The sequence below is a fragment of the Ptiloglossa arizonensis genome, chromosome 5, assembly GCF_051014685.1.
Source record: "Ptiloglossa arizonensis isolate GNS036 chromosome 5, iyPtiAriz1_principal, whole genome shotgun sequence".
In the NCBI taxonomy this organism is placed as follows: domain Eukaryota; kingdom Metazoa; phylum Arthropoda; class Insecta; order Hymenoptera; family Colletidae; genus Ptiloglossa; species Ptiloglossa arizonensis.
In genome coordinates, this window is record NC_135052.1 from 16,706,137 (window position 1) to 16,719,205 (window position 13,069).

General features: G+C 42.4%; 1 protein-coding gene across 2 annotated transcripts in view; it reads right to left on the reverse strand.

Moving 5' to 3' along the window:
• Nucleotides 1–13,069, reverse strand: part of Carpa (Carbonic anhydrase-related protein A) — a 334,325-nt gene that overhangs the window by 21,676 nt on the left and 299,580 nt on the right. For both annotated transcript variants that reach the window (XM_076312333.1, XM_076312332.1), the window contains exon 6: nucleotides 9,114–9,180. In XM_076312333.1, coding sequence (XP_076168448.1) covers nucleotides 9,114–9,180 — 67 coding nt within the window. The remainder of the gene's footprint in view (nucleotides 1–9,113; nucleotides 9,181–13,069) is intronic.

The window sequence follows — 13,069 nt, forward strand, 5'->3', positions numbered from 1 at the left end:
GGATCGAGCGTAGCGCAAGTCGTGTTACGGAGATTGGACATTTATAAAATTTAACCCGTAACCGGTAATGTCGGTTCAGACAAACACCGACGAATTTTTTTTATTGAAAAAAATTCAATTCGTTCCGTTTCGTGAACCTTTGAGGGTTGTTGGTGCATGCACCAGAGGAAGCGGTGTGGACAATGGATCGGGAAATAACTTGCTCGCGTTATTTAATTTCCATACGAGAAAAATATTCTTCTTGTATTATTATTTCATTCCAAGTAGAAGAATTACGACGATAACTTAGACACGTATGTGTATTCGATCGACGGAGTTCATTCTAGCAAAAAATATTTCCTTCTGTGTAATCGTAACTGTTGAATTTTTTTTTTTAACGAATACATATATTTGAACAATTATACGGGGTTCTACATACTTCGCTATACTGTATACGTAACAATATAACCACTGGTTACTTTACCCTTAACCGGTTAAGGGTTAAATCGTCGATCGAAGTGTCCGTAACGGGACAAAGTTGCAACGCGTGTTTTTCGACGAAGATCGAAACACGAAAGTGTTTGGTAGCTTCGCTCGCATCGAGACGTGGTTATTTCAGGGAAAAATCGTGACTTTCGATTCATCGTGCGCGGTGGTTGGGCGTCTGAAAGGATGCACACAAGAGAGCAAGGTTGAGACAAAAGCTCGCCATTAGTTAAGGGAGACAAACGGAAACACACGCTGTATACGCGCTATAAGTGGCGTCTCTGGACTCGCGTTGGGAGATATTAGGCCACGGTCTTTTTAAACGCAAAGTGGCTTGAAAAGACGGGCGGATTTTTCTCGTGCAGATGTGTCTTCTTGACCCAAATACCGCGCGGTTTGCCATGCAATCGTGGGACGTGATTTTGCAATGTTCTAGCAGCTTGTTGCGAGCTAGTTTTCACGTTCGTCATTGTGGTTACGCGATGAAGGAATGCCGGTGTCGAATTGAGAATTTTTAAAGGATCGACACATATAATAAACAGGTGTTACAGAGTTTTAGGACGAATATAGATATTGAGAAAGTACAGTGAAAGTACGCCTTCGTCTCAGGTGAGTGTTTTCAGATGATAATATCAATACAGGTGTTAAGAAAGAATCTCAAAATTTTGAATACGCAGATAAATGTCAAATAACAATTTTAAGATTAAGATTCGGGCAGGTGTTCGACAAGAGTTCTAAGACGATTTTGATCAAGGTGTGTGCTAAATAAGGATTTGAAAAAATTGGCAGATTCGGAGTTGAAAATTTTAATAGAATTCGGATTTCAACGTCGAATCGTATTTGTACCATTATTTATAAATTTTACAACGAAATTTTATCGGTGCACGATTTTTAACGTTCTTATTTATTCCGTGTTTCGCGAGATGAAAGTTAATATAAATGCTTACATTACACCGGACCAGAATCGCGTTGCATACGAATGAAGTAAGAAGCTATAAAGAATTTTATATTTGCTCTCAGCGACGACAAGTAATGCGTCGCATTTTTCATTTCACTTTGGAAAATGCGAGCATAGACACGCGCTGTATTCATATTCAGGCTCGCTGGCCCGCCTTATTTCGTCTCTCTGTACTTTATTGTTCCTATATATTACCAGGGCGTTTACGACGAAAGATACACAGAATTGCGACCATCCTTTTCGCGAACGTATGGTGGAAAGAATCGTGAAACACGCACGTAAGATTTCTTACTCGCCATCGACTGCTTTGTATCATCGCAACGATCCTCTCAAATGAATACAGCGGATACTTTAGCTCCGTTTTATTTGTTTTCGAAGAATACGATGGTACGTTTTGTTATCTCGATACTTTTCCATCTTACTTATTCGCGCCATTCGATCGAACATGGATAATATTACACGGCGATGGTTCGTACGAAATGTTAAATTTGTTGCCTATAACACGATTGAAAACGTTCACGCCGAAGGTAAAGTGTACCTTTATAAAACTTGATGTTAATCGAACGGTAGGGTCATTTTTGCGGACTTAAATTTCTTTACAGAGATACTTAATTATAAAACGTAATTGATCGTTCAAGACCATTATTGGTCTAGCGTCGAGTTAAGCCTATGGTGGGAGGAGTTACTCGGTGACCTTGAGCGGTCACTTTAATTTGCTTTCACCTCGATAGACCAAGACGCGCAATGTTTGGCAAAAGAACGCGAACGAATTATTTTTTAATTCGGTTCAAATTCTTAATTGTTGTCTCACTGAACAATTTAACCGTTCGTACGTTAATATACGTAAAAATATTTATTTTGAATTATTATATTATATTTGAGAAGAAAAATTTTGTACCTCTAAAATTAAGCGATGTATACATACGGTGTGGCTCGAAGTCAAACATTAGTTTCAATCGCGTCGTTTTCGTTAAGTATTCCGCGCGATTATTGAAAAGACTCATTGCGAATAAAGGTTAACGATTGTTTTAACGGACCGATAGAAGTAAAATGCAGTGAAAAGCGTGTATTTCGCGCGCACGAATCAACGAGTTTATTGCATGTACGCGTGTTACGAGTCGGCTGCAACGTTTGAATTAAACTGATTCATAAATATTAACACTCGGTGTTTACACTGTGGCGTACGATACCCACGGGACGTTTGTATTTGATCCGGAATGCGTGCGTATCGTGTGCACACGACATAATATCTCGACAATGATGCAAAATGTACACGCGCGTTAACTTACACGCGATAAAATATTTTTTTACCCGACCGAGTGGCTAATTACACGATTCTCGCTGTTTGAAAAATTTAAATAATCCCCTCCAGTTGTTGCCTCGCCTTCCAACTAAGACCCCCTACCTTATTTCCCATTAAAAACATTCAAATGCTTCTATCGATCGCAACGGGAAAATAAACATGGTAAATCTCTACGGGTCTATGCATATTCAAAACAATCGCAGCTGGCTTGGGAACAATAGCATTTAATTCTGTTTTCGTTTAATCTCAATGTGTTAATTAAATTCCGTTTTGGCGATTTCATCTGTAAATACGATAGAGAGGCAATTGTTAAAAATTCAAGAATTTATTCTCCGCCACAGGATGATCAACGAACCGTCTTAGGTAAATAATTGGCGAACCATCGATCGAAAAGTTGCCAACAGTACGATGGAATATTGTATCAAAAAAGTACTTTCTCCACAAGTACAAAAGAAGTGCATATTTTATATATTTAACAATTGTCAAATTAAATAACGCAACAATACGAGCAACAATAAAATAGAAAATGAATCTTCCTAACAAAATAAATAAAAAATGTGGAATACAATTTTTCTCCACGATTCTTCGTTCTCGAGATAGACGGTTCCAAAGATTGTGTTCGACACCGGTTTTGCAGCGGTGCGCCAACAAATTTCAACGTTAATTTTCTCAAGAAGGAATTCCCGTACGAAAAAAAGCGTACTCCACAGTTTCTACTTATTTTTATCCAAAGAATCTTATTCCCTTTGATTTTAAAAATTCTACGAATTTTTGTTACTTGTACTTGGTTAGAGTGCCTGATTTTCGGCAGTTTCTGGTGGTGCATCTTGCGGGATCACGATCGAAACTCGGTTATCCGTTTCCAAGCGGTTTAGATCGCGATACTGTCTCGGGGCTGGCGAAATTTCGCAATAAATACCTGGAAACTTTTCGAGGAGCCAGTAGCCCCATTGTAATCGTCGAGTCTGCGCATATACACATCGGCACCTCGGTACGTACACGACAATGGAATACTTAGATCCCCCTGCCGGTCCATCCCCCGCGCCGTTCTCCATTGTCTCATGATTTATGTGCCGTGGTCGCGGTGTCAACAGGGTATTGATTAAAATACACACGCGGACCAACACAGAGCGGGCCGGTGTACGCGCGCGGATTTATGCACACGAACCGGACCGGCTATGTGACATCGTTGTCCCTTGTAAATCGAGCCCCTGGTGTGTTGATCGTGTTGTGCGGGATAAAAAGCTGCACAGCCACGCTTCCAGGGCGAATCGTTTAACAGGAGACACCGAGCACTTTCACGGGAGACCCTTTGGGAGTATCGACACATCTCGTTCCACCTCTCCCTTGAATTCCTTCCGCGCGTTTAGCGACCCTCCCTCTTTCTCTGTTTTCCCTGGGAATTCTTCGGACGTGTTTATGGCTCGCCAAACACTCCCGTGTTATGATTTTTCTCCGTTTTTCTTCCCTGCTGGAATCTCGATACAGATTGACATTCATTTTCTTTTTTTTTTTGCCGAAGACGATACGAAAGCTCTCCGACTGTACGGAAACCGGTTCGAAGCTGTTGGTCAACGTTTTATTTTCAAACAGACCAGCGAGTGAATATTGTTGAAGTGAAGATACATAGACCGAGTTATATTGACATTGTTCGAGGAATCTTCTGGTTAGGTTTATCAGAGCGTTTAGGCATTGGAAATACGGTGTAAGTGTTGAGGCGGTCCGCGCATGCGTGCACGAGGGGAAGCCGTGCGCGTAGACCCCGATTTTGGGCCGAGTTTAGTTGTCGTTTGTGTATTAATTATGACGAAGAATTGTATGTGTTATAGAGTATTGCGTATGTTTAGATTATTGTTGGTCAACGTTTTATTATTTTCAAACGGACCAACAAGTGAATATTGTTGAAGTGAAGACGCATGGACCGAGTTATGATGTAATTGTTCGAGGAATCTTCTGGTTAGGTTTATCAGAGCGTTTAGGCATTGGAAATACGGTGTAAGTGTTGAGGCGGTCCGCGCATGCGCGCACGAGGGGAAGCCGTGCGCGTAGACCCCGATTTTGGGCCGAGTTCAGTTGTTGTCATTTGTGTATTAATTACGACGAAGAATTGTAAGTGTTATAGATTATTTCATACGATATTCTACTGTTATGATCTTGTCAAAGATTTGAAGGACTTATAATACTCATCGAGAGGAACAGAAAATGTCTAGTCAAGTAAATACTTCTTATTCCTCTCGATGTGTATCGTAAAGTCTCGAAGTTCTTCTTTATCACACTGTATATTTTGTCGTAGTTTTTTTATCGTTTCCAAAATTTTCCTCGCGTTATTGCAATATTTCGTATTCACCGTGACACGTGAATCATTCACGCCGCGTGTGGGTCCAAGAGCTGGTCTTCCGCGTTACAATCCTACTGCGAAACGAGATTTCGGTTTCGATTGATTTCATTTCCGTTACAATGGACCATTGGAGCAATTAAAAGACCGTGATTACCGATCGAATAATCTTGCAACGGTGTAATTGAATTTACTGCGAAACGAGAATATTTCACGTGTACAAGTGAATCACGTGCTTTCGAGGGGTGATCGGTAAGCGCCGAAGGTTTCATATCTCGCGTATTTCATATTCTGAATATTGTTGCCACAATATTGCTGTCCAAGGACGGAAATTACAGGACCGAACAGTCCTGGCCGACGAGATATGATTTATTTTTCCAAGGTATAAACGTATAATTCCGAGGACTAGGTATTCCGCTGGACAAATAGCGCATAAATATAGAAAATATCTGTCTCTCGCAGTGAATAATAACAGCCACGGGGGACAATGCATATGTATTAAAAAGATTACTCGATCGACTTCAGGTATTTGCAGATTACGATTTAACGTCGAACACGATTCATTTATAACCCATTGAAATTTATTATTTAAATATTACACGTTTCGAGAGTATCGAAACACCACGCGCGGCTCCTTCGCTATTTTGCGATAAATCGTCGTTCAATATTGGCCCTCCGGAAGAGGTTAAAAATACATACAAATTGTAAATAAATTTCCGCTCACTGTTTCCAAGAATCTTTTTTAATTACCAAACTGCATCGAGTATTTGCAAATGTCGATGTAACATCGACTCTCCGAAGTGCGATAAAAATACTGTTCTCCCGAAACGTCGTTCTCGTTTCTAACGAATAAAAAAATTTCCAATCGCCTATTCTCCGGAAAAACCTTATTCTTTCCATTACCGTCGCCCGAAGCGAAGAGAATTTTCCAAGAGAATTCATCACCGCGCGCACCAAGGGGACGCGATTCGTTCCGAAACCATCGGGACACCGTGTGCATTAGAAACTTAATCGCAGCGTCCCGGTTCTTTTCGCTCGGTCCCCTCTCTCGTCCCAGCTCGTCGTCTTCGCCGCGAAATACCCGACAATATCGAGTCCCGTGACGAGATAAACTCGCCCTTTCGAGAAACCTGGCACGGATATTCGCCGCGGCGAAGTGACTCGTTACCTTAAGAGAGTCATCCCCCCTCCCCCGGTGCCCCCCTACTCCTTACCTCCTCTTTTCGCGTCTTTTTTTCTCCCTCGACTTTTCACCCTCTTGAGTCAGCGGGACTCGCGTGCACCGTCCTTCTCCTACTCTCTCTCTTTTTTTCTCTCTCTCTCTCTCTCTCTATCGCTCCCCCCACCGGGAGCGTCGGCACACTCTCCCCCTTCCTGGCACCATTTTATTTATTATCCGGGGTTATCCCAGCGACAGACTGCGGGCAACTTTCCACCGCGGCTCGCTGAAGCGGCCCGCACGGTATTTGGTGCGTGAACCACCGCGTATTCATCGCGACGCGCGCGCCGACTCCCCCCACCCCGGCTCCCTTTCAACCTCTCCCCACCAATCGGTGCTCGTCGTTCGTCGTTCGTCGCTCGTCGCTCGTCTTCCACTGTTCCACGCGGCGGCTCGGCTTTTTCCGCCCCCCTAACTCTTCCGCGTAGTTCCGCGAGGCCTTTTGATGGTCCACTAATTGCGGTCGCGTCTTTCAACCGCGGACACGCGACGTTGAATCGTTCTCTGTCCCCGCACACACACACATCCCCCACTCCACGTCACCGACCTTCGCGGGATTTTTAGTTTCGACGAATTACCAGAGAATTAGTGTCGTTCCTCTCCCTATTCGTATTTAGGCCAACCGGTGGTTTCGCGGCACCGTGAATGGGACGCGCGGCTCTTTCTCCGAGTAAACGATCAACTTCCGTTGCCGGAGGAACACGTATACGGGTATACGCAGCGGTGAATAGCTTTCTCGTCGAATTCCTCGCGAAAGTTCGCGCCGAATGTTCTCTTTGACGTTTCGGCGGAACGGCTTCTCAACAGCGGACCAAGATCGTTCTCTTCGAACCTGTGCGAAACGTTCTTCGACAGATTCTGGTCGATATTTCTGGGAGTCTCTGGTTTCGGTTCTCCGCGATTAATACTTCGATTTAGGAACGATCGACGCTCCACGGGATGCTGAATCTTACGAAAGTTACGGATGTTTATACGAGAGTCTCGTGCAGCCAACCACCGAGATCAATCACCCACGGGGTCTTCGTATCGATCGGTCGACATTTGAGATTTTATTTGCAACGATTATTTATTTCAATTCGAGATGGTTCTCCGAGAGAAAAATAATGGTAAATTATTTAGCAGATTTGCGTGTACCGTGTATAGAAAATATGGATAGTTCGGAGATTCAGATTAAGAATATCAGCGAGCGGTCGAAAGAAAATTGAAACTCTGCTTTGATACGATTCTATTTTATTGTTATATAAATTGAGTTACGAAATATTTTTCCGGTACTTTGAAAGATTAATTTTTTTCTTTATATAATAATACAACACTAAATTAGAAAATTTATATATTTTGTATTACCATGATCATTCTACTGTTTATATAAAGAGCAACAAAAGTGAAACAGAGATTTGTTACTACAATATATAGCCACGGAATTGGATTTGATTCAATAATTCGACGTAATTGGCGAGCAACTTCTAAGAGTAACAATTTCTAAACTATCTCCGAAGGATCATTTAATACAGAAACTCGTCGACTCGGTATAAATTGTTTACTTCGCGGAACAATGACGTTGAGATTACATCGTATCATGGTCTATACTTTTTGTTTTCGTTGCAGTCCCAGTTCAGCGAGGGGTGTAAAACTTGGCTGCAATTTGTTTCGCGTTAGCTCGGATCGAAGTTCTTAATCGTGCTGGAATTTCTCCTGGAAACTTTGCGAACACGCTAGACGCAGTGACACAGAATCTCTAATAGGGCGGCGAAGTAACAGAGGATAAATCGTAATCATTACAGAGAGCGGCACCAACGAAACTATTAATACCCCATCGCGAGAGTAGACGTTAACGGAGTTCGGTATCGAGTTGAAAGCCTATAACACACGGGGTATTTTGAACCACGGCTAATGCGTAAATGCGTATTGGTAGTTCACCGCGGAGGAAGAGTGGAAAGATATTTGCATTAAACGCGAAATCACGATAGAATCATCAACGTCGAACCGCGCGAATTTTCATTCGTTCGCGTATTTGCTACAAACATATCAATATTTACAAAGCGTCCGTCTACAAAACTGCGTTCGCGTAATTCTTTTTTTATCACCGCTTCCGAAACGATGAAACGTGCTTTTTTCATACGATCGGCAATACCCATTAGATATAGCTTCCATTGAATTGCAATTTTTTCTACCAGTGGGATTATTATGCGTTTTGTTTCTTCTTTTTTTTTTTTTAATACGCAATAAAATGTCCGTCGAGAGTAAGCGAAATATCGAAACGAAAAGTAGAACGGTAACTCTTTGAACCTAAAATTTTTAGTGGAAGATTTACACTTTGTAAGTTCGGCGGTGGTAAATTTTACAAAGGCAGTATTTTCGTTAAAAAATTGAGTTCTACGAAAATTTTAAGTTCGCATAAAAATTTACATCGATCTTCGATTTATGTACATTGAAGATAAATGAATATATGAGGGTCGCAGGAGGTTTAATAAATCAGAGAAGAGTAAAGTATAGTACTGTTCGATAAGTTTTGTCGAACGATAACGTCATCTGCTATTTTTAACGAAACTCTAGTATTTGGAATGGATTAGAAATGTATCTAGTGAAAGGGAAAGCGAAGGGTCATGATAAAGTCGTGTCTTCTCGAAATTTTTAAGGTTATCTAACGACAAAAACAATAAGTCAGTACTAACGAGACATTTGCCTTCAAGTATTACAATAAGAACCGGACAACAATTTTATTCAACCAGCAAACAAATCAAAACAAAAAAAACAAAAAAATAGAACTTTAGTTTCTCGTAAAAATTGGTTAAAGTCTCCATACCAACATGGTAGAACTCGTATCTGTACTCACCGCGATGAATAACTTTGCTGAACACGCTGGTTATGATCTGCAACTCTGGGTGCAGCGTCTCCCCGATCTGAAACAGACGGCAGATTTCTTTAAGCTCAAATTTCTGACCATAAAACCGCATTTCAACTTGTCTGATCATACACACGCATGCCTACTTGTCTGACCGTACATCCATAATTGTCCGACCATACACTCGCATTTCCACTTGTCTGATCATAGACGGATCTGATACCATTTGTCGGGTCATATACAGGGGTTCTACTACTCGAGCGCAATAGTAACGTAGAATTCAGACAACAACCACTTTGTAGAATATATATGCATTTAAAACCATGCGGATGATTATAAAATAAACGAAGCGCTATCGCGCCGCTTGGGATTTATCGACGCAAAATAAAAGAAGCGTTATCGCGCTGCTTGGGTTTTCTTGTACTCATTTTGAGGAAGCGCGATTGCGCTGTTCGGGATTCTTCGACAGTGTTTTTTCAATACCCCCTGGGACTCAAACGGTTAAGCATTGGAACGCGGTATCGGTTTGCGTGGACACTCCCCCCACCCTAACCGCTCTAGGGCATCCGCCTTCGGTTCATTCTATGCCCTAATACGTTTTCCATCGATTTCCCATGAAAAGGGGTTGTTCGGCGTTGCTAAGTGCACCGCATAAAGAGGTGAAGGCGAAGAGTCGTTTCGAAACTTCCACACTGGGCGCCATTAAAGGTAACCGTAAAAGCCACCTAAACCGACCGGCAACTCTAAAGTAACGATAAATAATAAAAGCTCATTTGGCCGTCGCGGTGGATCAAGAGTTTCACCGTTTCTTGATGGAACGGACCCGTAACTGATCACACGCACTTTTCGTAACGACTCTTTCTAATTCTCTGTCCCCCTGCCATTTTGTGCCTCTACCACTCTGTCTCCCTACCATTCCGTACTCCTACCATTTTATCCCTCTACTTCTCTCTGGCCATCTACCATTACGTCCCCCTACTTCTCTGTTTCTCTACCACTTTGTCCCTCTATTACTCTGTTCCTCTACCACTTTGTCCCCCTACCACTCTATACTTCTACTACCTTGTTCCCCTACTACTCTATCCCACTTCTTTGACCATCTACCATTCTGTCCCCCTATTTCTATGGCCATCTACCAGTATGTCCCCCTACTTCTTTGTTTCTCTACCACTTTGTCCCTCTATTATTCTGTTCCTCTACCATTTTGTCCCCCTACCACTTTGTACTCCTACTACTCTATCCCTTTACTTCTTTGACCATCTACCATTCTGTCCCCTTACTTCTATGGTCATCTACCACTATGTCCCCCTAATTTTCTGTTTCTTTACCACTTTGTCCCTCTATTACTCTGTTCCTCTACCACTTTGTCCCCCTACCACTCTGTACTTCTACTACCTTGTTCCCCTACTACTCTATCCCTTCACTTCTTTGACCATCTACCATTCTGGCCCCCTACTTTTATGGTCATCTACCAGTATGTCCCCCTACTTCTTTGTTTCTCTACCACCTTGTTCCTCTATTACTTTGTCCCCCTACCATTTTGTCTCCCTAATACTCTGTACTCCTACTACCTTGTCGCCCTACTACTTTGTCCCTCTACCTTTGTTCATCTACCACCCCATCTCCCTATCTCACTGTCACTGATAAAAGAATACTTTTATCTCATATTTGTTCACTACTTTGCAACAAAGAGTTTATCCCGTTAATAACAATAAACAATTATAATTATTAAAATTCTTCTTCGCCGCACGAAGAAGAAGGAAAGTTTCTTCGAAAGCAAGAGTATTATCCTAAAATATAATTACGTTAACTGACACACTTTCGAATACATTTCCGCAAAGTAGCCGCCCGTTGGAAGAATTCGACTCAAAGAATTTTCACGAAAGAGGGACCGGAAGATTAGTAGACGAACGGGAGTACCGTTACGGGCAAATGAGGGAAAATGTATAGTAAATAAATTGTTCCACTTCGGTCTCCTCGGTGAGAGAAAAATAGCCGGGTTACACACGGTGGGATAAGTTGATACATCCATCGTGATTCAAACGAGACTCAGCATCAAGAAACACCGTACAAAGTGCGGAAATCTACCCAACAGGGGCCACAAAAACGACCATTACGTGTGCCGCGAAGGTACTTGCCGCAGGAGCGACGAGTGAAAATAACCAGGAAGCTCATTTAGGTGGTAGATTGTTCAGGCGCTGACAACCAGCGTTGCCACCGACTCATTTGGATCTCATCCCTCAGACACCCCCCGGAGTATAATCCGTTTGAATTACAGAGGTCAACACACGGCCTCAGCGACGACACAGTTTTACGATCTGGCCTTCGTCGAGAGATCGAGCACCTGTTAAAGCCTCGTGCGTTAGCGGTCGCTTTGGGATCTCGGGGAAAATTCTTCGTTCGCGCTTTTCCACGGTGCCTGTTCGCATTCGTTAATTTATCGCAACGCTCTGGCCCCATTGGCCCGATAATACACCGCGGTCGGGCAACTTCGTTTGTTAATTTATTCCGGCCACGGAGTTCCCGTTAATTAATTCGTTCGTCGCCGGCAGGAGCGTCTGTTGTTTCGTGGACTCGTTCCGACGGATCACGGTTCGGAGGATTAATGAAATTCCACCACGAGGGACCAGATTATCGCGCCGAAGACGTTTTTCTTCGGGACGATGGTTCACCGATGTCGTCTATGTTCCTTTCCAGATTACCGGAGATTAATTGTTCCTTTCTCGATTATATCGTTTCTCGATCGAAACGAACGTACGTGCCTGCGCTGAGCGAAAATTTTATTACAACGAGCGGTCTTCTTGGAATATTTTCGAAACTCAATTTTTAATCGACGATTGATAGCGTACATCGTAGGAAAGTTGAACGCAGAACTAAGTTTATCGATATTGAGATAGAAGGAAGTTTGATTTATAAAAAGACATCGTACGTTCAATTTTGTTCTCAATAATGATAAATAAGTTTAAGAATCAAGATTAGCGAACATTAAGAGTACTTTCCGTTTGTATGTAAATTTGACTACAATTTTTCTTTTCTTCTCCTCTGACTCTGATCTATTATTGCCTCTGTTTAAAAATTGTATTCATTTATTTGACAAATATTCTTCCACAATTATTCCATTCCGATGATAGATCTATTAACGGAAATAAATATTTACCAAGTTATCCACACTTCATGTTTCTTACTTTGCAAGGAAATCTCTACTACCGGTATATTTTGAGCAATACGAAAGTTTCTCTGGGTCTGAAAAGACCCACGCCTAGCACAGCGAGTGTTAAAATCGTCCTCTGAACTTTGCCCTAAAACCGCGCAAATATTTCGAGCGAAGATTTTCTTACTTCATCATACTTTTCATAATGTCTAAGGAAAGCTGTATTATAATCGAACAATGTACAAGTCTTCCTGGGTCAGAGAAGACCCAGACGTCGAACGTCAAACACCAACCCTCGAATTTCATCTCGAAGCACAAGGACTATATTACTTTATCTCAATTCTTAATTTTCGAGGAAAGTTATATCGACGATACGATTGAATCGCGCGAAAGTTTCTCTGGGTCGGAAAAGACCCACACTTGGCGCAACGAGCTTCAAAGAGTCATTGTATCGGTTCGAGCGCCAATTTTCACCAATTTTTCCAAGGCGTGCGGGCAAAGTGTGTACATCGAGGTTCACGAGACGAGTGGTTCTCATCCGGGAATCCGCGTCGTCCTTAATGCGTTCGCTGCTCTTTTTCCTTTCTTTGGCTACTTTTTCCGCGCGACTTTTCTTTCACGGTCGCACGTTTCGGTGGTTCGCTCGCTAAAGACCGCGGCAAGGAGAAAAGCGGGAGACGCCAGACGGACGGTGCCTTCGGAACTTTGAAATTTATTCCGAAAGTAAACACCGTGCACCGTCGCAAAACCTACTGCATGTTTTATGAGAGCGAAATCCCTGTCGCGTGACGAGGAC